Here is a 25,977-nt window from a genome sequence, read left to right on the forward strand (position 1 = left end):
TGGTCATTAGAAGAACTGCAGTTTTGCCACAACCTTGTTGGCTTCATCGTTCAGCATTGGAGGCTGATGCTTGTACAGAGGCCAAGTGGAAAATTTCCCTATTGTTTGCATGATTTATTGCACGTATACACACTTTGCTCAGGACTTTGTCAAATCTTTGTTTCAAGTCCTGCTTCACACAAGTGTTTATTTTTACTCGCCCACTGAGAGTATATTTGATAGGGATCACACTTGAGAAAATGCAGGAGGCTAGATATACAATGGATGAGTAGTATTCTTTTAATATTTAAAATTAAAGCCGGATAGTCAGCCTGAAAGAGTCTGCAGAGTCATTTGGAGGGCACAAGAAATCTCCACAGAGAGCCCTGTGTTCACTCTGTGATGAGAAAATGTCTGCCACATGGACCCAAGTGGATCCTCACATATATCATGTGAAAAAAACAATGTTTCACAGGACTTTATGCAGTCTGCTGAAAAACTAAGTCCGTCCATACTAGCCAGGTGCTGCTAATCAAATTTACTTGATTAACAGATCATCAGCAAGTGTGAGCATAATTATAAAAGCAGAGGTTTTAGCAGTTTGCAGGTCTGGAGAATTCAGGTGTATTAACACAATGCCACAGTCTTCCCAGGAGTGGATGCCCCAGCAAATTCACCCCAAGATCACACAGTGCAATGCTCAGAGGCAACAAACCCAAGAGCTACATCTCAGAGTCTGCAGGCTTCAGTTAGCATGTTAAATGTTAAAGTTGATGAGAATAAAATTAGAAAAAGACTGAAAATCATGGCTTGTTTGGCTGTGCATAGGCAACTTATTTTAAAAACTTTACTTCAGAAACTATATTCAACCATACTTGCTGAATCAGGTTTATAGTAACTGCCATTAGGCAATAAAGACATATCTATTAGACCTCATTAACCAAGGGGTGACATCACCATGGCTATTATCTATACAACCTGTGCTTTAAACCTCTGATACACTGATGGCAAAAGAGAAAACATTTACAACACTGGAGAAACAGACATGAGACTCCATTCACATCATTTTATTTTAATAGATCTCTATCATATACATACAGTACAATATGCTCAAGACAGATCTTATGGCACATATATTATTGTTGTACATTTTGCAGTCGCTGGTATTGCTGTGAGGTTACAGTAAAGTGACCATTTGAATCTGTTACTTAGGTAGATACAACAGGTGGCTTGACCTCAGTGGGTTAAGAGTAAGGTTGCTACAGCAAAAACACATGCACTGTCAAGTTATATATTCCGCTAGGGGTGGGTCACACATCCAGTTACACAGGCTGACACTTTAAGGGGCGGTGGTGTTGTTTTCCATTTAAACCCCTCGATTGTTGTTGTTGTCTTGGAATACGCTACAACAGTGGCTACTGTGATCCTGGACAACTACGGGATGAACATGGTTTGGGTTTGGCCCAGTATTACATTTTTTTCCCTTCCACCGGACATAAAAACAGGGCCACTTCACTTTAAAGAGCTGCCATTGCGCGTTTAATAATTTGATTATGTGGAGATGTTTGATCTCTTTAAACAGCTTTATAGCTCTGGGTTCGACCAAAACCCTGGATATCCAGTAGGAATGACGAATAATGGTGCGTTAGGATCTAGTATTCAGGTTTCTACCGCAATACAACGTTACCGTTAATACTACAGGTACAGAGTACTGCTAGGTATATTCACATATGTACAAACTCTGCCGTTCACTTGCAGAGACTTGACGAGCGAGTGTGCATTTCCTTTTCTGTAGAGCATGTTCGAGATAGAAAAATAAAACAGTGATAAGACTACAAAATATTGTGTGCCACCGTCATCATTTTCACCCTGTATTGGTCCTTGTTTCAGTGAAAACACTTAACTCTTTCAGTCAAAGCATTAAAAAAAAAAGATAAAATGTCCAAAATATAATTTAAAAATTATATTAAAAAACAGCATCAAAACACAACAAAAAGATGATATGTAACATGATACTTTAAAAAAATCTACAGCTTTCCCTTTCATCGGCTTACCAGAGTGCTGACGGTGTGAACGTTGTGCACATGCGGTATTTAAGAGTGTAAAAGTGTGAGCACCTTCGGTACCATCATTTAAACACACCTGCCGGTTAGGACGTCCCCCCCTTCCGTGTTTTGTTGAATCTGCTGAAAGTGCTTCACATACTTGGCATTGCACCCAGTGTCCTCCGTGGAGACTTATTGTCTCTAAATGTGCAATTTTTGGCATTTGGACCTTCTCCCAGTTATTCACCACTGCGTGTCAAAACAAAAGGGAAGAAATAGAAATGCAAAAACAATGCGCATTCATGTGGTGACATCACTGAAATGAAAGCAGAATAATAATGGTCGCAGGAATATGAGCGGAGGAGCGTGGAGGTGTGCTCTAGATGACCTGGCAGCAGCTGTGTGGGGTTGGCGTGCAGAGCAGACCCTCCTTGGGGCTCCGGTGAATGTTGACGGACAGAGTCTTGTCACTCAGAGGCATTTGCAGCACACGGTTCTTCATGTTCCTGTGGTTTTCCCGGGCCAGGTCCAGCTCTCCCAGCCTCAATCGGCCCGAGCAGGGTCCCTCCAGCAGCGGGTCTGCCAGTGCGTCTCCCAGCGGGGGCTGGTGGTACAGGTTGCCCCTGGGCGAGGGGCCACCCAGGAGCGAGACCTTATCTAAACTACCAGTGGATCCGCCCATGCACATTCTCCACATGGGACGGTCCTGGGCATCCCCACCAGCACTGCCGGCACTGCCAGCAGCAACACCTCCGCCACCTCCCCCTCCTCCCCCCGTCAAGTTGTGGAACTGAGAGCTTAGGCACAGGCTCATCAGCTTTAGGCTTTCCACCAGACCGCTGGCAGCCTTGGCTGTGCCTTTACCTTGGCCTGACCCTGATCCAGGACTGGCACAGTTGGAAGGACTGTCCTGTCCTGCCCCCGTTTTCTCTCCATCCTCTTTCCTCCCTCCTCTCTCAACCCCATGTTCATCTAGACTTGCTGTGTCAGGTTTATAGTGACTTTCTGTATCATCATCGCTAGTCTCTGAGCTAGGAGTGAACGTGGCAACTGGTGCCAATGCACCAACAGTTTTAGGTGAGGACATGAGTGTTGAAGGTGAAGGTATCCTAGAGTTCAGATTGAGGCTGAGGCTGGGTTTGGGCGGGCCAAGTCCCTGCAACTCCCTGCTGTCTTCCTCTTCCTCCTCATCCTCCTTATCTTCCTCGTGGATCTGGTTGAGAATTGGAGCACTCATACGAGATGTCAGCCGATTACCGGACAAGGATGACGATGAGGAGGAAGCTTTGCAACGAAGCACCACTTGAGAAGGCAGTGTACAGGGGGGCAAACATTTGTCTTCTGACCCATCTTCTTCCTCATCCTCTTCCACGCTGAAAAGGCTGGGACTACGAGGTTTTCCAGGACCCACTGAAGAAAGTGAGCCCAACCTAAGGGGGTTGGAGTGGGGCTTTGCCAGAGGTCTGAGCCCCCTCTCCTGGTTTTGTTGTGGCGCCTGCTGCTGCTGGCTGGATGCTGGAGTGTGATTTTCCTGCCGCTGGCTGACATCTAGCAGAGCTGTTTTAGGCCTGGGGCCTTTGTGGAGGCTCTCAGCACTACGGGCAGGGGACTGCGGCCCTCCAGGGTGGGAGATAGCTGGACCCCCTAAACCATCGCTGACATCCTGGTGAACATCCACTCTGGTGGGCCAAGACTGCCTGCAAATGGCCAAATACAATGTTGAGAAATAATAAATTACATACGATTCTTAAGTTATTTAAATGTTAGCAAAAAATGACATTTACTTTTTTTCAAGAGACAAAAAACCTGATAAATAAATGGAGTAAATACCTAGCTGTAATCAGCCAGAAAGGTTAGCATAAAAACTTATAGCAGCTAGCCTCGTTCTGTATAAAGCTAAAAATATAAAGCTAAATAAAACACTGAAGTTTACTAATAAACCCCTTTTATACCATATATAAGATATAAGAAGTACACAACTATATCTAAAGCTACCAATTTATCAAAAGTTAGCAATTTTTTATATTTATAATCTCCAAGCAAAGCTATCTGCTAACTGACTCCAGGCTCTGTGCATTAATCTATACTAAAACCATGTAAATGTAAAAAAGTGATACCATGTATAAAATGTTGATCTTCAGGTGTTTGTTAATGACTCTCTTCCACCTCGTCTTACTGACTATTTTACGTATTTTGACAGTTTACACCAAGCTAAGCTAACTAGCTGCTAGCTATGGTTCATTGATTTGTTCTGAGACTCAAAGAAAATTTCCCAAAATACTGAATTATTTATTTCTCTAACAGTAACAGCCACATTATTTTCTCCATTTATCCTACATTAGAATAAGAGTGGTAAATGACCATACTGTTAATATTTAATTCTGTTTGAGTGGTTGAATTTAAGTTCAGTGCTATATTGCTAGGAATTTATGAGAGATGGTTGAAGGCACTTTAGGAAATATGATGCTCCTCTCCAACTCTGACTGGCCTTAAAATTGTAATGCAAGACAATAGAGCTAAATATGTTGAATCCACAAAACAAGCAGTGAAATTATTCTTTATTCTACTTTTTTCTTCTAATCTCATTTACTTAATATTTTCATACAATTATATACAATTTATATTGTATATAAATTGTATATAATTGTATAAATAAACCTCTTTATTTTAGAGGTTTAGTGTAACTTCATAGTTAAATCTTCAATGTTAGATTCAGTCTCTCAGAAGAGAAAATAAAAAGACGCTGCTTTTGTTCTGTTGCAGGATATTTCTGGTAGCACATCCCTCACAGTGTTGCTGATCTGCAGCCTCTCTTCTATTCTCAGTGTGTCCTTCAATCCCTGCTGAAAAAAAAGGGCTCCGTCTGTCCATCCTCTGTCAGACTTGTTTTGCGTAAACTGACAGTACGCAGCACTGCAGAGGCAGCATTCTGTCTGTCTCAGGAAATGTTTGTGTATGTGCGCTGGGGTGTGTGTGTACCTGAATTGGGCCTTGCTGGGGCTGGGTGATCGTGTCTGGCTGTGTTGCTCCTTCTCTTGTCTCTCCCTCAGCATCCTCTCGGCCAGCAGGAAGTAGGTAGCTGTGATGTGATTGTACTGGTTAGACTCCAGAGCCCTGTGACGGAGGAGACAGAAATCAAATTGAGGTCCAAAATGCACAAAAGTATGCACGCGCACACGCATATATGGACACACAGATCAGCGCCCACCCCACCCGTGAGTGGAAAAAGGGAAGTGACGGGAGTGGAGATTTAATTTGACAGCTCAGGATTGACTGCCAGCTGCTTGTTAATGCCAATTAAACTGCTGAAGACACTCAATTACACTTCAGTGGGACGAGTGAACCATGACGAATTTTCGGAGATTACACAAGATAGAACAGCTTTGCATTGATTTTTGCGTATGTGTGATTGTATGAGAGAGGGACACATACTCAGTTATGGTGTCTCTGTCTGCGATGCCCCCCAGCACCATGCGTTGGATGATGGAGCCATGCTCCTCCTCCGACAAGCTGCGATGGGACACCAGAGGAGTAGACAGCTTTGTGGCCGGGGAGGGGTCGACACCTTGAAGCCACTGATGGCTCTCGATCTGCTCTAGGGTCGCTCTCTTCTTGGGGTCTCTCTGCAGCATGTGGCCTATAAGACTGGAGGGAATCACAGTGGAGGTAAGTACTCCTGACACACCAGAGAAACATCTGGCTGTTGATGTAGGAATGCTTAAAAGGCAGAAACTGGTGTTATAAATGAACTAAGAATGGATGGTAATTGAAAATTTCAATTTATTACAGTTGCAGGGTTTTGTCCAAACCTGGCCATGTTACCGAACAGACTTACAGATGGGAAAGAAACACATGAAGGGATGTTGATAAAAACAGAACTAAGGTATCTCATTTGTCTGGTTCTTTATTCTTTTTAAAACTACTTATTGTTTTTATATGTGTAAAATAGCTCATAGCAACAGTAGGCTAATAATCTTTATCAGCTAACCCAACAGCTAATCTCCTGGCACAAGTTCAAGCCTCCAGGCCTGTAATACAAGTAGGTGTACAGTATGCAGCGCTTCCAACAAACTGTGCACGCTGTACACCTACACGCGAGTGGAACAGGGTGTTGCCTATTCAGCTGCTAGCCACACAGCTAACTAACGAGCCAGGATTATGAAGCGATGCGTTTTCTCTTGCAAATTATCAATGCACCTAATCTAGAGCTTTGATTAGAAGTTAGCACTTATAATATCTGACTGCATGTGTTTCTCCTCCAAACAATAGCAGTACTGGCACTGAAAGAACCCTGTTTGTGTCTGCATACAAGCTTTGTTTGTTTTTTGCACTCTGGCTCAGCAAGATATACTAAATCCAGTGGCTAAATCACCCAAACAAATAGGTAGAAGTGCTGTTTTATCAGGTCCACGTCGGCAATAGATTTGGATGAGGGTTCAAATAAACGTCACACGAACTGGGCTACGTGCCAATATTTAGTGTGCTTTGTGAAAGTCAACCTGACCCAATGAAGCCATGTTCACTAACAGTATGTGTCTGCAAAGCTTCAGCCGTTCAAAATGTATTCTGCAACTATTTCGCCCAGCTCTGCTTTGACTCATCGTTAAACCCTCACAATGTTAAAAATAGAAGTCCAATTTTAAAGAGTGCATTAGATACACTTAACGCAGCACTGCATCTCTGGTGGAGCAGCTGACTGCAGCACTGAGTGAAAGCAAGACAACGAAGGGAGACCGCACCTCTCTCTTTGCTCTCTTTTCTTCACACATCTACAAACATGAAATATGCAGCACCTGCAGAGTACTCTGTCCATCTTTGCGGCTATGTGCGTGCGCTTGTTACTTACTCTCTGCATGCATGGGAGATGTGCGGCGGCACCGTGTATTTGCAGTCCATGATCATAGTGAGCGTTTCGCTGTCATTAGCCTCCTGAAAGGGGGGCTGACCACAGACCAGCATGAAGAGGATCACGCCCAGACTCCAGATATCTGCAGAGACAGAGAGAGAATGTGGTCTGTTTATACTGAACGAGTCATTATGGTCAGAAAAAAAACGGTGGTTTTTGTAAAAAGGCCAGAAAATAAAGATGACTGTTCAACAAAGTGAAGCCCGTATGTTCTGTCTGCTTAGTGACCCAGATAAAGAAGAAAAAAAAAACCCCCAAAAAACAAGAGCTGTCTCTTCCCCAAGTTCAAATGAAGCATGAATCATATTCGATCAGAGCCATTTCCATGAATGTGTGCCAGCTTAGGACACATCTGTCTAACCGAGGATGAAGCTCAGTGCTGCTGCCTGCCGCCAGCGTCATGCTCACACTTACGCTGGTGCACGCGCTTCCACACAAACGCGCCGTCCAGGGAAAGTGGGTTAACGTGTTCATCCCTCAAAGCTTCATACAAATGCTAATTTTATGGAACGCTTCTCTTGGTCTGATTCAAAAGAGCAACTTTATTGCTCAGGGCTTCCACTGCTGCTTGGGTCAGCAGGATGGTCCACTGACACACATTCTGCTGTCATATACAGACTGCGAGCAGAGGCTGTGACATAAAAACAAGCAGGCTCGGTCTTAGTCACGGTTTTGACCCCTTTTCAGCAAATTTCATAGTAAGCTTTGTCTGCTCTTAAGATTGACTTAAGTAAAAAACACAAAATCCAGGTCTAATTTAGTACCTGTATCATTTCTTAACCATAAAATGATTTAATCAAACATCCATAAAAATGCATTTGACCATTAAACTAGCGGTGTGCGACACTGGAAATTTTGACATTAATCCGATACCAACTAAATACAGGGCCGGTATTGTCAACACCAAAACTGATACTGATATTTTTAACTGATAAAGTCAGCTTATGTAGGTGAGACCATTGTGTCATGATTAGATGAATCATCATCAATTTGCAATTTTACTGAGGTTTTTACTTTCCACAATAATTAGTTTAAACAACAAAACACACATTTCTGCTTTTCATGCATTTTGAAACTGTTTTTTTGGACCTGAAATGTAAATGTGCTGTCTTTAAAGCACTTCAGGTCGACATGTGTTGTTTAAATGTGCAGTCGGTTGTAAGTAAAATAGATGTGACAGTCAACACAAAAAGGCATCTTCTCATTTCCAAAAAACAAATGTATTAGTTAAGCCAAATACTGAACTTGGAGGATAGAAATAAAGTGTCGATTCTATAGCACAAGTGTCAATCTGATATCAATACAACCAATGGTATCGATACTATCAATATTTGGATCGATCTGCCCACATCTACATTAAACCCCACAAACATGTTCCATTTTACTTTGAAAAAAGTCACATTATGGAAGCTAATGACATGCTAGTTAGCATCTGTTTTTCAAACTGAAATAAAAATATTTTATGCCATTAGCAACTGTGGAACAAGCTGCAAGCTGTTCGCTCCTTTTAGATTACTTTTTAGACTTTCCTGAGATATAAATCTGGGACCTTGTCAGCTATGAGATACTCCTTGTTCATTAGCTAGTTCATTGTGTTTGTTACCTAGCTAGGTGCTAACTTTCACTATTAGTGTTTAGGCAATGCATCAGTGTTTAGAAGAGTGGTGACCTAAGGAACTTGGAAAGAAAGCAGCTAGGCTTCTTTAAGTTTTGAAGACGTTTCTCTGCTCAGCCAAGAGACCTCTTCGGTTCTAAAACCTAAAGATGGAGAGTCCCAGATATTTAAACCCTAGCGGAGGTCGAGGATGCCAATGTTCACATTTTTGACCGAGAAGACAAATGGTTTGAAGGAGGAGTAAAGGAGGCTATTTATGCACTGTGAACAACCATCATTGATCAGTGGGCATGGCTTACAACACCCACTGTCTCCCACCTACAGTGGAGTCTTAAAATTCCTTCTCAGGTGCCTCAACCCCCACTCACATCTTGCATTAGGTGATCTCAATAGACCACGTAACAGGGTGAGGCAAGGTCTCACAGTGGTTTCACCCGAAACCTTTGGTGGTAAAGACCCACACCTTTTTTCACACCTTGGCTAATGTGATGGCGCACATGACTAATAGCGGGACAACCACCACCTAAGGGACAGCCCCCACTAGGGTTTTAATACCTGGGACTCTCCACCATTTGGTTTTAGAACTGAAGAAGCTTCTTGGACAAAACCTAAAGAAGTCCATATGCTTTCTTCCAAAGTTCCTTAGACTATCATGACCTGCATGACTGAGAACTTAGACCAGAGTGGTGATGATAAATGTAATAAAACCAGCTTCTACAGTACACAGTCATTTTGTGAGTTCCTCTGTGATAACCTTGGGATGCAGTTGCCTACTAGGCTAGGCTAACTCACATCACTGATCAGGACAATTTGGCCATGTATAAATGTTTGTCTCTGTGCCTTTTAAAGCATTTTTTAATAATATTTGCCATATAATATGACTTGCTGTGAAGCCAATTATATAGGGGGTAGCTAGGTCCTAAACTAGCACTCAATCCTCGCGCCCAAATATGCCAATTTCTATCAAAAAGAAAAAAAAGAAAAAGCGATCCTTAAAAAAATAAAAATTAAAAAAATTAAAATGGGAGTGCAAAAGCAATGGGTGATGTCGCTATAGCTATGTCCATCTTTTATATACAGTCCATGGTTTTCTCAAAAGAACAGCACATGCTACAGCATGCTACAGTTACTATCTGAACAAAACCTGTGCTCTTCTAAGTGCTCTTCTTGGAAGTTTGAGAAGGCCCAAAAAAAGGTAAACAGATTGGAAGTGGGTTTACAGTGTTCGGGACCCCTGGTGATATGTCTTCATATCACTCCAGTTTGCCAGGATACACAGGAGATTTCAATCTGGTGGAGTAAATGTGGCAGTTTACTGTGGGTGGTGAGGATTTATTGCTTTGAGGCAGTGAAGGAGTGCTTCATACTGCTGATGGAGGGAGCAAATGCTGCTGCAGTCCCCACTGCCACCTTACCCCCAACCAACGTATCCTAGCAACCGCGACCCTGCTCCCTCATTACTTGCGTCAGCGGTCGGCCAAACTTCCTTCCTCGATAACTTTATTTATAAACCAGATGGCTCACACATCTCTGGATAACACTGTTCGCGTCAGCGCACATCAGCATCTCTCTCGCTAACAACGCCGACTCTTTATTGGTGACAGCTGGCAGTGTAAACATCCTTTTTGCTGCCCTGAACACCATTTTAACAATGATAACCAACAGGATAACCAGTCCCTTGTGCCTTCACCCCGTTAACCCTGAACACTGAGTGGGCCAACTCAAGCATCCTGTCCTACTCATCTTTATACAACATCTTTTTCTAAATCAATCAATCAATCAATAAACATTTCCATTTGTGTATGGTCATTATGCATAGATATGCTTTGAAGTATGCATGTACCCAGAATAATCACTATTAGGTAAGTTATTTCTTTTTTAGGTGCAGCTTGTGCTTCATGAAGAGGAAGAGGAAATCTATATTTAACTTTCCATTTACTGAAGACAAAAAGGAGGGAGCCCACACACCTAAGAATATTTACAGAGAGGACTCATTTGTCCACCAAAATCATTTAATTTTAAGTTTTTCATAGAAGAATACAGTTTCACACACATATGTGGGTCTCAATTTTCCTTTTAATTTCACTTCTAGTCTGCCATGACCTGTTCATTTTTCAATCAGAGGCTGAAATCGCTACACTGAGTGACAAAAACAAGTATTTTAAATACCGAGTGATTGTTAGTTACATTTATAAAGCAGTAAGGTTTGATGGGCATTTTCACTATGTTCTGATATTTCATTGAGTGACAAGCAACAATAAACAGCATACTAACCTCTAATGAAAAACTGTGAGAGCTGAGAGATGAAGTTAAATTTGAAGCAATGTGACACCATTTATAAATAATTATAGTTTTTGTGTGGTTTGCTTGAAGCTTGGAGTGTTTGCCTCCTGCAAATTGGCTCCTTCTGCACAATCTGCAGGACTGACTCACGTTTAATCTCAAATTATTTTCAGCACTTCCTGAAAAAAAACAAAAACCAATGCCAAGCAGGCCCGACGTGAGAAAGCCAGGCGAGGACAGCTTCTTATCTCTGCAACAAACTGGGCTGACTGCCACGTGGCAAGTCACCGGAAAAGCTCAGTTGCCCTACAGACTCTCAGCAGGTACCCTGGCAGCAGTGTAATCCCAGCCCAGGTTACCTCAAAGACCTGAACGTCAGGACTGCTGGCCTCCATTTAGCCTGTTCGCCCATCAGACTGCACTGCTGATACAATCACACAATATTACATCCCGGCTGGGTGGATAATCCCTGCAATCAAAACATCATCATCTCAGCTGAATGAGCAATAGTGCACAGGCAGTATGCACGGTCCAGAGAACAGACACACACACGCCGCAAAATGTCCACTAACAAGTGCTCAGACAGGCCCCACGCATTCAGCAACTCACACATCATCCATACGAAAACACACACGCGCAGTCAAATAAGACTATTATTGCTTTCAAAATATGGAGAAGAAAATAGCCACTGCAAATCCACTCAGTCAGAAAAACAGAAAATGCTTTTCTCCTGCTCCTGACGGAGCGGCCTCTGGGTAGACAGAGGGACTCCTGATGCCTTTTTCTCGCTCTGTCAGTTTCCCTCTTGTTTCCCTTTCTTTCTCTTGCCCTCTTTTTCCTCAATCTACACAATTATGTTTGATTTCTTTTCCGTTACAATATAATTCAATATCTTAACGGCGCCTCAGCAGCAAGAACTGGGAGCACTATTGACGGGAGAGACGATGGGGGGGAGTGGTGGTGGTGACGCTGATGGTGAGGTGAGTGCGCGCTCCAATTACAGAAGAAGAGAGTGCTGAGAAACCAATTTCAGCCCGATCTGATATCAGATTTTGTTATTCACAGAGAGGCAAATGAAAGCAAACTGCAGACAGAAATAAACTGCAGGTGCAGGACTGCAGGCCTGTGGATCATCTCATTTCCAGGGTTCAAGGTATGCTATCACGCTCTGAACTTTGAACAGCTCCTCTCCTTCTATCAGTTGCCTGATAATACCGGCAGTGTGCCAAGCAGGTCTACAGGTTCCTTCCAAACCATCGAAGGTCATATAGCTTGGTCAGAGCGATCACAGCTGAGACAGTGATTGAATGTGAAAGGATTAGCTAGCCAGAGAGGATGTACCAACTTCTACTGCTTGATACAACACTGCACTAACAACTCAGGCGGTGTCCTGTTTTAGTAAAGCTAAAGCTGTAGGAACTAAAATAAATCACCACAGATGTACCCCAGCAGCTACTCTCTGTCACTTCTTCAGACTTACCCACAGCAGGAGCGTCGTATTCATCCCCCAGCAGTATTTCAGGCGCTGAGTAGGCCAGCGAACCGCAGGAGGTGTTTAGTTTTTTCCCAGGCTGAAACCGGTTGCTGAACCCGAAGTCGGTGAGCTTCACGACACCCTGCTTCTCGAAGAACACCACGTTTTCGGGCTTCAGGTCTCTGTGCACCACATGTAGCCGGTGGCAGTAGGAGATGGCGTGGACGATTTGGGCAAAGTAACACTTGGCCACCTTGAAGAGGAGAGACAAATGTAAAAAAATAAAATAAAAAATGCTCCAAGAGGCAGAAAACAAACAGCAAAGTAAAAAGAAGTTAGCAAGAGTTAGCTTGAGAAAAGTTTGGAATAGATAAACAGTCAGGATCTGCAGAATTAGAGCGGGAAAATTTGACTCGTACTTGAATATTTAACTCCAGCACAATACTAATGTTAGTGTGGAGTTGAAAAACTTGTTCCTGTTTTTCTGAAGTGGCCAGAAAGCGCATGTAGCTAGCTAGCTTAGCAAGAAGACTTGAATAGCTAATCAACGATCGCAGAAACATGGGAAAACACAGTGTTTTTCCACTTTTGTTTTCTGATTAAACAGAAAATACAACTATTATGCAGTTAGTGAGTTTTAGAGGTGCTTGTATGAGAAATTTTTATTTCCCTTAGGCACGACCCCATCTCCTCTTAAACAGGTAAGAAAATGTGAATGAAACTTTGAACAGCCAGTGTCAAACATACAGTGATTATTAACAACTATATCTTTTTATAAAAGATTTATTACAAATTTGATTTTCATAATCATCATCTTTCTTTCACATGTCACATTGAACATATGTTGTCTGTATGCAATGTTGTGATGAACAAAATTTGCATCTGCAAAGGAATTTTGTTCAACTCGCCGCTAAATATGGAATAAAGACTCCTTTTGCCCTCCTTTAGTTACAGTGTTATTGCTTTCAGCATCACTGTTGCTTACTTATCTCTAGAATTTATTAACTTCCAAGCATCTGCATACATAATGCTTCTGGCTACCTTTGAACTATTCTTCACTATATTTCCTCACAACTTCATACTAGCTAGAAATAAACCAAACCAATGCAACCAAATTCTGCTCTTTTAAAAAAATGATTCCCTTCCCATATCCAGACAAACTAAATTAATGCGTTAAGGTTCTTTCTAGTGTTTTATCTGGAGGCAAAACCCAAGGTCAAATACAGAAATAAAGAAGTAACTCAAGGTTTGCTAGACTAAGCGAAAGACACCTCTGCATGTTCATTAGCCCCACTAACCTCCTCGCTGAGGCCTCCTTCATGTTTCATGATGCAGTCATACATGTCTCCTCCGTCACCCAGCTCCAAGATGAGGTAGAGCTTGGTGGCCGTGTCGATGACCTCGTAGAGGCGTACCACGTTGGGGTGCTGCACCATCTTCATGCATCGCACCTCCTGAAAAAGGTGACCCCGTGCGACCGGGTCCAGCTTGGTCTTATCGATCACCTTCACTGCAACCTGAAAGACAGAAGTTAGAACTGATAAGAATCATAGCAGCGCTGGTAACGTCAGCAGCTGTTGATGCATCTGCACAGAAACAGCCAGACTGTGTTATCTTGATGCTTAGTAGAGATAGTATAGTTGTTCTGATGTCCATCAAGCAAACTACTAGAAATGTTTAGTCTTATCAGTCTTTGTTCCCAGTCACCCTTCTGTGGTATGCCTGCTTCTAAGAACAAGGGTGACGTCTTTAAAAGTATTTTGAAACTTGTTTTTTCAAAGTGAAGAAATCGTTGAACTTGCATGTACAGACTTGGACGAGCATACCTTTTCTCCAGTGAATACATGGCGGGCCAGTTTGACCACAGCAAAGTGTCCACGACCCAGCGTCTTGTCCAGGTCGTACAGCCCTGCAATCTTCCCATCATGATGGCGCTTCAGCCCCGCCATGGCTGTTGGCGGATGGGGAGGTCGGAGCTGCCTTCTGTCACCTGCCGGTCTTCAGCTGTCAGTCCTCCATCTCCTCCTGATTAGGCTGAACGTACGTGAGGTTGGTGGTGGTTGGTGGTGGTGTTTGAGCTAATTCTGGGCTAACTGTTGATCTGAGGTAGGTTTTGATAGCAAGATCCTCAACTGGTTGTGGCAAATATTTAGAGTTTTGAGTGCTCCACTCAGTTCAGTCCCACTTCGTTATGATCTGACGATGAGAACGGTAAAAACAGTAAGAGATACAAGGAACCAAAACACAACCACTCATGATAATAGTCACTTACTCTGCTAAACAATGGATCACGAACCTGTCTGATGAACTAATATTTGCTCACCATTGCTGCTCATTTTTTGGCATTAATCAAACCAAGTCCACAGTGACATAATAATAATAGCTCTAATTGCAGAGAGTAAGCCAAGAGTCTAAAGTCCAGTTGTTATGTGAGGTTATCTTTAACAGGGCTTGGAGAAAACTTGAAGAGTCATGGTTTGTCATGGTCAACGTCTCATTGTGCAAAAAAAAACAACCAAAGCATAACTAAAACCAATATCATTAGTTTTGCAGGTATTTGTTCATAAACTAGTGTTGGATAAATTATAACTCTGAACTAAGAGTAACATCAGGGAACAGCAAGCAGAGACCATGAGTGTTCGACAGCCCATCCTATCCAAAGCTCTATACTCTATCATAAAGTAGACTATGCGATCTACATGGTGTCTGCCAGACTGACATATTTAAGGTATAATTGAACAGCAAAATTAACTACAATTATAATATCAATGATTTGAAAAAGTCTCTTTATTTGCTATGAAATAAAAAAGATGAAAAATGAAAACAGAAAGTAGCAATAAAACAAGGACAACCCAACACAAAACATTAGAAAATATACTAACAAGTTTATATTCAGAGAGGATATTTGGAGATTGAATTTTGATCTCACATTTGTATTTCACATACATTTATTTAGTGTAACGGCCGAGGCCAACAGACTAACACTAGACCTACTGTCTCAGTTTTTCCTTTTACATATCTTAAGAAATGGAGCCAATAAAGCCAATAAGGAAGTGCCTTAAAGTGGCATCCTATTTAATAACCACCAGGGGGAAAACCCAGTGGTTGCAAAAAGACTTCTGTTCTCACATGAAAACTCCCTGAGCCCTGACTTCTGTAAACACTTTCCTGATTAGTTTAGGGTCTCATTTAAATTCAAATGATCATTCAAAGGATCTCATTTTGGTTTTTATTGAGCAACCCCAATGAGAGACTGGACTACAGTAAGTCCATTTTGTAAATCATGGTTACTGTGAGGGTCACAACGGAGGATTATACGCATATGTTCACTGGCTAAGGTCTCAGCTAGTGAGAGCTGGGTTTCCCGGTCAGATCTTCCAATCCCTAAATTAAAAAACCCAACACGGCTACAGTAAAAATGCTTATTTTCAGACTTTAAAACAGGACTTTAATGGGTTACCTCAGGGTAGCTGTGTCCATCTGTTATACTGTTTATATCCACAATTCTTCTTTTTTATTTTTTAAATTTGCAATCAAATTAAAGTCCTCACATATGATAACCTGAAACCACCAAATATTTTTTTTTACAATTTACAAACTTCATTAAATATTAAAACACCTTCCACGTCATTTTCCGTCACTCTAACAAGCCACTCAATTTTTTCTCCTGATTCACATTAGCTCAGGAATGATACTGTACAGGCTACATTTTGATTCTCTATCTGTCACATTTTGCCCGCCCAAGATGACAAACTAAACTATTTCATCTCAGATTCCGACACGCTTACGTCAGACGCCCCTGCCCCGATCGCCACAAGTTACTCTTGTCATGCAGTGTGTTGCTTCACAGCCCTGGGTTACGAAACAATGCCTGCAGGGGAGGCATGCCATTCCGCTTCCAAGAACCTGCATACCAGGAGCATGGCGACGACACAAAACACACAATTTGCAGGCCAAGAACATTCCTGCGTACTGATCCTCGCCTAGGTGTGTCCAACTCACCTGAATTTAAAAGACAACACAGATCCAAACAGGTGTTGTCAGGGGACACACCTATCAACTAAATACAGTAAGAAAATAAAAATAAAAGCCCCTCTAACCTCGTAGCAGTCTGCGGTTGCTTAAATCAGACTACGAAAGCCTAAAACACTCTGTGTGCTTTTTGGGAGAAATGTACCTGTGAGAAAAGAGTGAGTCATTTTTCTTATAATAGGAGGCTGACATCTTCATCTCTCTGATTTTTCTTTCACTCACACACAGAGACGCAAAGTAATATCAACAGAGCTGAACTCTTTGCCTCTTTGACAATGACAACATGTAGGTGTTAATGTTTCAAGACACTGAAGAAAAGAAAGGAGACACACAAACACACAGTGCTCTCAAGAGCGCACACACTCGTCTGATGATAGGGCAAGTTAGGTGAGGTCAATGTGCGTTGCTGTGTGCTGATAAGTAAACCTGGGCATTGACATTAGCCCATCTAAATCTAGACCTGATATTTATCTCAGCAGACTGAGACCAGTCTAACACCTGGTGATGGAAACAACAACAAGGTACAAAAATGCACTTTTGGTGAAACAAAGTTTGCTCTCTTTTTTTTAATTTTGTTTGTTTTTTTAACAACAAAGCCAGCCATCCCTCTGGTCTCTGTGACATGTGAACATACTGTACAACTCTATACCAGTCATGCATGCAAAGAGATTGGTTGTGTAACCGGTCCAAGGTGATGGTGGAGTATTGAATTACAAGGTTTGCGCGCGTGTGTGTGCTTGCGTGCACAAAAGTACACATACGCAGATTATGAGGCCAAGGACCTGTTATAATTGCTGCTCCACACTCTCAGCCTGTAAGACTCAAGATAAACTGGAAGAGGGTGTGGGGTCATCAAATCTATGGTTAGTAAAATCTGTTTCCTGGTACATTTGATTATAGTATAGACCAATAGGCTAAATATAAGCACCATTGTTCACATGCAAACTCTTTGATAGTAAAGAGTTCCTGCTTCAGGGTCAAAGGCACGCAATTTAACCTCCAACGCAGCTCTGATAACTCCCTGACCCTGATGCTATACTTTATCTGCATTTATTTTCGTTTTTATGCTCCTGCTGTGCCAGTAAATGACAGTGATTTTATAACAAACTAATACAGAAATAACAGGAACAAAAGAGTGCTTTGTTACACTGAAAACTGCCTGCACAACCTCCAGCAATCCCTCATGCATATAAGAAGTACACTATAACACCATGAGCCTCCTTCAGCTCTGTAACCCGCACTTCCATGTCTCCTCTGTATGTTATTGAAGGTGTATAATAAAGTTCCATCCCTGTAAACTAGCTGCCCTATACCACGGAAGCACTTTAGGCGCCCCTCACACCGGATTCATCAATCTCAGCGGTTTTCTGTGTTAAAGCTGTTAGATGACCACCCTGCCTTCTATCTCTCACATTTTTATTTATTTTTTTCCTACACCCGCATAGGTGCTACTGCCCATATGGGACCAGCCAACTGTCAACATGCCTGCTGGCTGCATCCACAACAACATGACAGTGCGGAGAAGAGCAGCCTGCGCAAACAGCGCACATATGAGAGCCGAGCGGACACGGGCAGCATGCTAAAATGATGCCCGAAAGATGCGCAGTGAGGGGAAAAGTGCCCCCCAGCTCAAACCCAAAGGAGGCCCCAGCTGACTTAACACACCTTTACTACACAAGACCCCCCTCCTCAAAACACCACCAGCATTGCATGCATGCACGCAACTACAGCAGTCCTACTCACCACAGAGGAATCTGAAGCAGCGTCCATTCTGGCACATTTACACCTGCGGGAGCGCGCGGGGCTCCGGACGGTGAGCCGCAGGGTTTTAACGAGGCCGCAGTTCAGTGGAAATCCCGGTACCGAAGACAGCACACCGGCCACGGATCATTCCAGCGAGTCCCCGTGTTAATGTGTCACACTGTCAACTCAGGATCTCTCTCTCTCCCTCTCCCTCTCGAGCTTTCAACTGCGTGAAGTAAACACAGAGGGCAGGCCGACCGAGGGCGTGTGGCTTTCAAAATAAAAGAGTAAAGGAACTAGTGTGGGAAATGTGCGAAAATAGATAAACAAATAATACAGAATTTAAAAAATATATTAAAAAACTGCGGGAAAATAATAATCGCTCGGATACATGATTCCTAACTATTAAAATGTATTTAAAATACATTTAATAGTTTCATTAGTTCATTCACTGACTCTCCTCAGAGATTAATGTGTTTTTTAATCCCGTCTCTCACCCTGCCTGAGTCTGGTTCTGCCTGAGGTTTCTTCCTGTTAAACGCAAGTTTTGTTTATTCCCGTTGTCCCTTCCCAAGTCCTTTCTACAAGGGGGTCGTTTGATTTTGGGGGTTTCTCACTATTATTGTACCTTACAGTATAAAATACCTTGAGGTGGCTGTTGTTGTGATTTGGCGCCAAATAAGTCAATCTGATTTGAATTGAACTTTCTGGATTTGGCACAATTTTGGGCTCGAGTGTTTGCAGGCTTTTCTCGTTAATTATTATTTCTTTAGTGTAAATTTTTTTTTAGATCTTACAAAGTTTGATAATATTTTGAGGAAGAAATCTGTGTCAGGGCAACTAAACTAGCACATTCACAGGGACAAGTCAGCAAACATGCATAATCCTTTTGCATTATAGATATGTGACATATACTAAAATGGATGACACCAAAAAATATTTTTTTCTTTTAAATTTCACAAAGTATTAAAGAAAAAAAATGCCATTAACAGAAATCTTTCTTTTTTTATTGTCTCCCTTCAGATGTTGAAAATTGCCTCCGATTTTTGCTGTTCTAATGGAAATAAAGAGGAAGCCTGACGTAAAATGGAGCTTTACTTTGCTTATATTTTGAAAGGCATCAGAGAGCGTTTCCGGTCTTGTTACGGGTAAATGACGGCTCCATGATCACTGCGTATTGGTACCATTCATCTCTGACGTCAGAGCTACGCTCAGAGAAAAGCGTGTTTATCGGGCCCACGATAACAACACTAAATATACTTTATCTCATTTCTTATTAACTGACCTGTGCTCCTGCTCTGCAGCCCGGCATTAGTCATTTAACGCTCTCAGCATGAAATATAGCCCGGGATGTTTAATGCGGCTCGGCCCCAAAACAGAACAAAGGCTCGTTATCATCGTTATTTGTGTTTTAATTATACTATAAAAACCAGAGCAGCTGTGAATCGGACCTGAGAGCCCGCAGGCCTCCTTCAGTCCTCGGGCTCATGATGCTGGCATTATCTCCGTGTCCCTGCTCTGTGCACCCAACCAGCTGGGAGACGTTCAAGCGCGCTGTTATGTAATATTTACAAGCTCCTCTCTGAGGTTTGAAGAGGAACCTGTTTGGCTGATGACAGCATCTCCCAACATGGTGGCTTATTTCAGCCAGGACTGGGGAGCTCTATAACAAAGCTCTTTAAAAAGAAAAGTAGAGAACCTGTTTTAAAGAACTGGTGCAAAGCTGCTCTGTGCTTTACCACATAATTACCATACAAAACATCTCACAGCTAATAGCGTCATTAAAAAAATGATTTACTGAGCAGAATGACGCACGTCAGCTTTGAATTTAGCGGCTCAGATTTAAACATCTGAAAAACTATCACTTGTTTTCCTTTTAAGTAAATATAGAGACAAAGAGGATATGCTCCACTATATCAGCCAAGATTAACCAAGACTGCCATCTAGTGGGCAAAAGACAAAATGGTTCTTGGCGCTCGGTTTTTATGTTTGTTTGTTTTTGCCTGTTACTCACACTCTTACTACCAACGATCACTTTAGTAAGTAAGTAAACTTTATTTATTAAGCGCTTTTCACAGATAGACAATCACAAAGCGCTGTACATAAATATTAAAATAAACAATAAAATCAATAGACAATGTACACAATATAAAAGATCAAATGTAAATAATGTAAAAAATATAAAATATGAAGAGATCAACAAAAGGCTTGTTTAAACAGAAAAGTTTTTAACTGTTTTTTAAAACAATCCACAGAGTCAAGCAAACGTATAAGATGGGAGTGATGTGAACACGCTTGGTAGAACGAGTTAATAGTCTGGCTGCTGCGTTTTGTATTGCCTGGAGGCGAGAGAGAGATGATTTATCCAAGCTAGTAAACAGGAAATTACAATAATCTAAGCGTGATGACAGAAATGCATGAATTAGTTTTTGCAGTTCAGCTGAGGAAACCATATGTCGCTTTAGCGACATGTTGAGGCTAAATTAGGACGCACAAAGTAATTAAAAACTGAATTATTTATGTTAAATGATTAGCTGACTGTCAGTTGTCATATTAAGTGTAGTTGGATAGGTTAACCTTGATCCCAGGTATAATAGATAGCCTATAAGTAAGACATTATATACAGATTAAAGTACAGTGGGTAGAAGTGACCTTTTGTACATTTATAACTCTTATAGTGACTACACCAGTGTCACTGGAACGTACATATTTATAATACATCGACAGGGATTGTGATGGGTTCGTTATGAAGAGTTATTACACAACTTTGAGTATCAAACACTTCATTTCCTGCTTCATTTTTATGCACCACTGTGTATTATATGTATCTTTCTGCATCAGCTTCATGTAAAACAAACGTAGGCATTGCTCACAGGTCAACATATATTTGACTGTAACAGTTATACTCCTGCACATTCTGCATTTGGCTCGTGTTATCAGTGTTGTGACTGACTCCTGCCTGGTTACAGACACAAGCTGAGATATTATAGTTCTTTGATCTTTAAAAAAAATCTTTTTATTTTGAATTCTTAAGTTTACAGTTTGGTTGTTCATTTCAGTTTTTTCAGCATTACTGTATAGGAGGCCATATGCCCAGATGAAAGATTTAATTTAAGGTGGTCAGCACAGATATTAGAATAAAAAAAAAAAAACGAACTTTATGCAAGCAGCCAACTCAGCGTTGTAGACATCCAGTCTCAAAGCTTCAAATGAGCTGTGATTGCAAATTTTACCCAATACTTTAAGAATATTTACTCTATTACTTTGCTCCATGTTTTAACATCAGTTACTTTTCTGAGTTCACAGAATCAGATCAGTTTTCAAAAGGTTAGTTCTTACTTCTACTTTGGTTTGCCAATTTTTTCCCCACATCTGGTTTTAGTTATCTAGAAATAACCTTGTTCACAAGTCAAGCGTCACAAAATGATAGTTTTGTTTTACTTTTTGGTGTACTGTTCAGGAGGGTTTCAGACAGATTTCCGTTCATGTTCCTCATGTGAACAATGTTTTGGAGGCTTTAGGGATAATGTCCTGATATCAAAATTTGGGTTTGGGTATTTCTATGTACCAGCAGCTCAGGTTTAAAGGTCTAAAGCAATTTCAAACTGATGATAAAAGAAGAGAAGACAACAGGAGAACAATTGAACAGGAAGTTTATTTTGCAGAAACTGTTCACTTCTTTGCGGCCTCCTTTTGCAGCTTCTTCACCTCATGCTTGATTATCTTGTTCCTCTGCAAAGAAAAGAATAAATAACAGATTGCATTAAAAAATATTCAGTGACTGCTGGAGGATAAACACAACTGACCTGCACACTGCTTAATGGCACAATCACTAACTAAATCACTATCTACTAACCTCAGAAGCTCTAACCATGTGTGTATATAGTGACAGTGCAGCCTCACAGAGCATGTTTGACAGGCAGGAAATATCTGAGAGCTGAGGGTTCCCGTGTTTGAACCTCAGGAATAATCTGAAGCCACTCTGCTTGCTTACTTGGCTCACATATTTGAGTGATTTTGTGTTTTTGCCACACTTACCATTCTCTTGGCCTTCATCACCTTGTAGCGGTCGAAGTCAGACATCTTGGCCTTCTGCAAAGAAATCCAAGAGGCAAGGGTCAGAGAGCGCCCGGGGGTGGTTTGCTTTTTTGTGCGACTGACATCAAGTTCTGAATAGATTCAGTCATAAAAGAATGTAGAGGGATAAAGAGTGGCTAAAATCCATTCAGCTGTGGCAGAGGGCCAAACAGGTGAAAGTAAAACACTGAATCTCTATCACAACAACTTTGACCAGACTCGAAACCTTTCCCATCACAGGCACCGGGGTCTAAGAAAGTAAGGGAAGATGCTTTCCACCACCCTTCTCAGACTCACCGAAACATCCTTGATCTGAGACTTCATGAACTTTGGGTAAGGTGTGAATATTCTGCACGCCACATTTTATTCATCGCGCTGTCGATTATTTTAAGCATTTGAAGTAATTCCAATCTGCACTGCAGATACTTTGTGTCCTAGTAATGAACCCATTTTATATATGTCACCATGTTTGTAGTCTTCTGCATTACTGTGACCGACTAGACTAGAACAATCTGTTACACAGTCACGCAAAAATGAAGTGTACACAGCAATTTTTTTTTTTACTTTTGTTTGCTAATGACAGAGAAGACAGACAGATCTGACCTTAACCTCTGAGGTGCACACTAAGTGAGCTACAAGGTATCACAACAATTGCTCTTAAACCCTCAGAGGCATTTGTGTAATCTTATGTCTTCAGACGTGAACCTTTTGGAAACAGTTCTGTACAGCGGCAAGTACCACCCAAAATACTGTGATAGTTTTTCTTTGTATATTGTATGTGGTATAGTTTCATTTGACTGAAAAAAAGCTGTGTATGAAACTGGTGCTGGCAGACTGGTCTATGTGAACTATGTGGTAACCAGTTCAGTATTTTCTACAGCTATTGATAAGGTGGTGAGCTTCCACCACCAACTGAAGTCATTACCACTGCAAACATCAGAACAGACGAGTACAACAAACAACTGGAATCATATTGCAAAAAGCAGCATCTTAGACCACACTGGTCATACGTTTAATGAGATTATGGCTTCACCATCAATAAATCACAAATAATGAAATCACATCTATCAACCCAGCAGACAGACGTGAGATGTTTAATGATGGGTTTTTACATCCACGTCCTCCTTTTTTTTTCCCTCCAAAACTATTTTGGATTTGACAATGAAAATAATATTAAAGATTATTTAATTCAGTGCTCAAGTGTGCCCCTTTCTCCCATAACACTAATTTAAAAACTTTAGGAAGTGAAACATGGCCTTACCTTCTGTCTCGCCTCAATCTTCTTGGCCCAGCTGCTCTCCGACCACTTCTCGTTGACTTGGGCCTTCTCCCAGGCTTTCCTCACAAACTTCTGGCGAGCACTGTGGACCACCACAAATGGTAAGTACTGATAACATGGGTGATTCATTGCTGTTTTACATTATATACACCTAAAGCAGCACCAAAACACAGTCAGATTCTTGCTCCCATCGGCGCTCTACAGCCCTGTTCATAGCTGGAATATCCATTACTAAATATGATCACTAATCACCTGAACAGAGGCCTGATCAAACACCAGCGTATGACCAATCCCAAACAGACAGGAGCATCGTAGTTTAAAAATGAACACCAAACTATATTATTAGAAAAATATAAAAGATATTAAACACGTAATACAAGCTATAAAGTCAAAGCAGCTGTTCTGTGTATAAGTAGTATCGAAGCTAAGTCAACTTGATTTATAAAGCCTACCAACTACTGACAACTTTTAGTGCTGAACACAGGACTAAAGTCTTTGAAACAAATAAGACAAAAAACAAAAAAAACAATTTAATAAGCCGCTCTAAGAATCTGTAGACTTTCAACAGTCTCTAAAAACCACTCAAATTCTCCAGCATAAATAACCATGGTGATGCACACTGTTAGAAACAACCACAGTCATAACTTCAGGTTAAACCTGACGTTTCTTCACTAAGCCCCTTGTCCTGGTCTTTACAGTAACAGTCTGAACCTGCATCTACTGCCACCACTTTTTAGGCATGTGCTATCAGTAAGAAGACTTTCACAAGTGTGTTCGTTTTAACAGCTATCTTAACTTTAAAAAGAATCAAAGATTCTGGCAGCACAGATCTTACCAGTGTCCACACTCACCTGTGGGGAATTTTGATGACATAGTCTGTGAGGTGCATGCACTTGAAGGGCATGGACTGCCTCCTCACCCCTGTGCAGGGACCATCAACAAGAGCCTAGAAACCACAAAAGACAGTTCACATCAACAAGTCAAATGTAGGGGCCCACACTGACCCACCAGCTATAATCCAGAGCACTCACTCTGTTTTGGTCAATGACATCCACGATGGCCACCAGCTTGCCAGCATGGGGTCCGAACGAGACGTAGGCCACACGGCCGATCTCAACGAAGCGCTTGAACACCTGGAGCAGAAAAAGAGAGCAGAGCACTGCTCATCAGAGTGCCGAGAGGCTGAGGAGGAAGCTGGGCAACTTTCGTTTAGTTAAATAGGTGCTTTACAAGCTTTGTTAAATAAATATAACGTTAAAAGCAAAACATACGAAAACCTTTATATATGGGACATTTAAGGAGACTGTGTGACTACCCGGCGATACATTGTACCAATTAGCTAACGTCAGCTAGCCGCTGTTTCTGCTAACTACGGTAGGCACCGAACACAACTGTGCGTTTAACAGAGTTTTTCTAAGTCACCTAAAATCACACTACGCCCAACCAGCGAGACTTATGTTATCCGAATTAAGTCTATGAACTGAGCGTGCTTCCCCTCTCAGCTCTCGGGCCCACTCAGCCTGATAGACCACGTTGTGTTGCGGGGAACTGCCGACATCTTACAAATACCTCATTTAAAACGCAAAACTGACACAGTACTGTACAAAAACTTCATAGATGTGTGTATTAGTGCATTAAAACTACACACGGCCCCAGTTTTTTCCACAGCAATGACATATTTACATTAAAAAAAAGATATTAAATCGCTGACACTCTCATGGCGAACTCACCATGATGGCAGTCCAGGAGCAGAAAGGACGTTAGAGCTTCCGCCTGGCGCACATACGGCTTCCGGTTCCTTCTGGCACATGCGCAGTCTTTTTTTCTTTTTTTTTCTTTATTAATGCAGACGATGGAGTCACCTGGAAGTGACAGAGAAACTTTCATGCGTTTTCCGAAATGCAGACATAGACTAAAATGTTATAAAAAGCGTAACAGAAGAGCATCAGATTAAGGAGCTTCATCCCTTTGAAGAATATCGGAATTGTTCCGGTGTTGGCCTTACCCGCGTATCATTCTCCTACTTAGATAGAATAGAATAGAACAGAATAGAATAGAATAAAAATAAACCTTTATTGTCATTGTACATGTACAACCAAATGTTGGGTGCTCCACACCACCTCTGCCGGATTCAAATATAAATACTAGGCGCAGGAATAAATAGCACACAGGAGAAATTTATTCAAAACAAAACAAAAAAATATACATAAATACAAAATCAATAGAAAGGCACACATTAAGCAACAAGTTGTAAAGTATTTGGAAGTAGTGCAAAGAAAACATCTGGTTTGAATGGAGTCCGTGTGTGAGTGACCTGTGTGATAGGGGTTACTCAGACCATGGCTCAGATTAGTGAAGTGGGCGGACAGGAGTGGGGTGTGGGGGGAATAGTGTTTATTGACATCTGCCTATGGACCACCATGACACACACCTGTCCTAGATATCAGAGGCAGCTCTACTGTGTTGGCATGGGGTGGCATGTGCCACCCCTAGTGCCACTCTACTTTGTTATATGACAGTGGTGTTTATTAAAATAAGCTAGCA

General features: G+C 41.6%; 2 protein-coding genes and 1 long non-coding RNA gene across 3 annotated transcripts; 1 reads left to right on the forward strand and 2 right to left on the reverse strand.

The window, feature by feature from the left end:
• Positions 1-1,033: 1,033 nt before the first annotated feature.
• On the reverse strand, positions 1,034-18,407 carry LOC100709297 (SNF-related serine/threonine-protein kinase). Its single transcript, XM_005463573.4, has 8 exons — positions 18,078-18,407; positions 14,129-14,498; positions 13,601-13,819; positions 12,309-12,555; positions 6,871-7,012; positions 5,457-5,669; positions 5,004-5,138; positions 1,034-3,721 (listed from the first exon to the last, which is right to left on the reverse strand). Exons 2-8 carry the CDS (start codon positions 14,249-14,251, stop codon positions 2,404-2,406), a joined length of 2,397 nt encoding a protein of 798 aa, XP_005463630.1. The 5' UTR covers positions 14,252-14,498; positions 18,078-18,407; the 3' UTR covers positions 1,034-2,403.
• Positions 16,680-18,166, forward strand: LOC112843508 (uncharacterized). The gene is made up of 2 exons (XR_003215894.1): positions 16,680-17,197; positions 17,780-18,166. It is a non-coding gene; the product is annotated as an uncharacterized LOC112843508 (long non-coding RNA).
• A 3,306-nt stretch (positions 18,408-21,713) lies between the features above and the next one.
• On the reverse strand, positions 21,714-25,275 carry rpl14 (ribosomal protein L14). The gene is made up of 6 exons (XM_003458497.3): positions 25,164-25,275; positions 24,465-24,566; positions 24,285-24,379; positions 23,416-23,515; positions 22,116-22,169; positions 21,714-21,809 (listed from the first exon to the last, which is right to left on the reverse strand). The coding sequence occupies exons 1-6, from the start codon at positions 25,164-25,166 to the stop codon at positions 21,750-21,752; spliced, it is 414 nt and encodes a 137-aa protein (XP_003458545.1). The 5' UTR covers positions 25,167-25,275; the 3' UTR covers positions 21,714-21,749.
• Between the last annotated feature and the right edge of the window lie 702 nt (positions 25,276-25,977).

This window comes from Oreochromis niloticus, linkage group LG22, assembly GCF_001858045.2.
Source record: "Oreochromis niloticus isolate F11D_XX linkage group LG22, O_niloticus_UMD_NMBU, whole genome shotgun sequence".
Classification (NCBI taxonomy): domain Eukaryota; kingdom Metazoa; phylum Chordata; class Actinopteri; order Cichliformes; family Cichlidae; genus Oreochromis; species Oreochromis niloticus.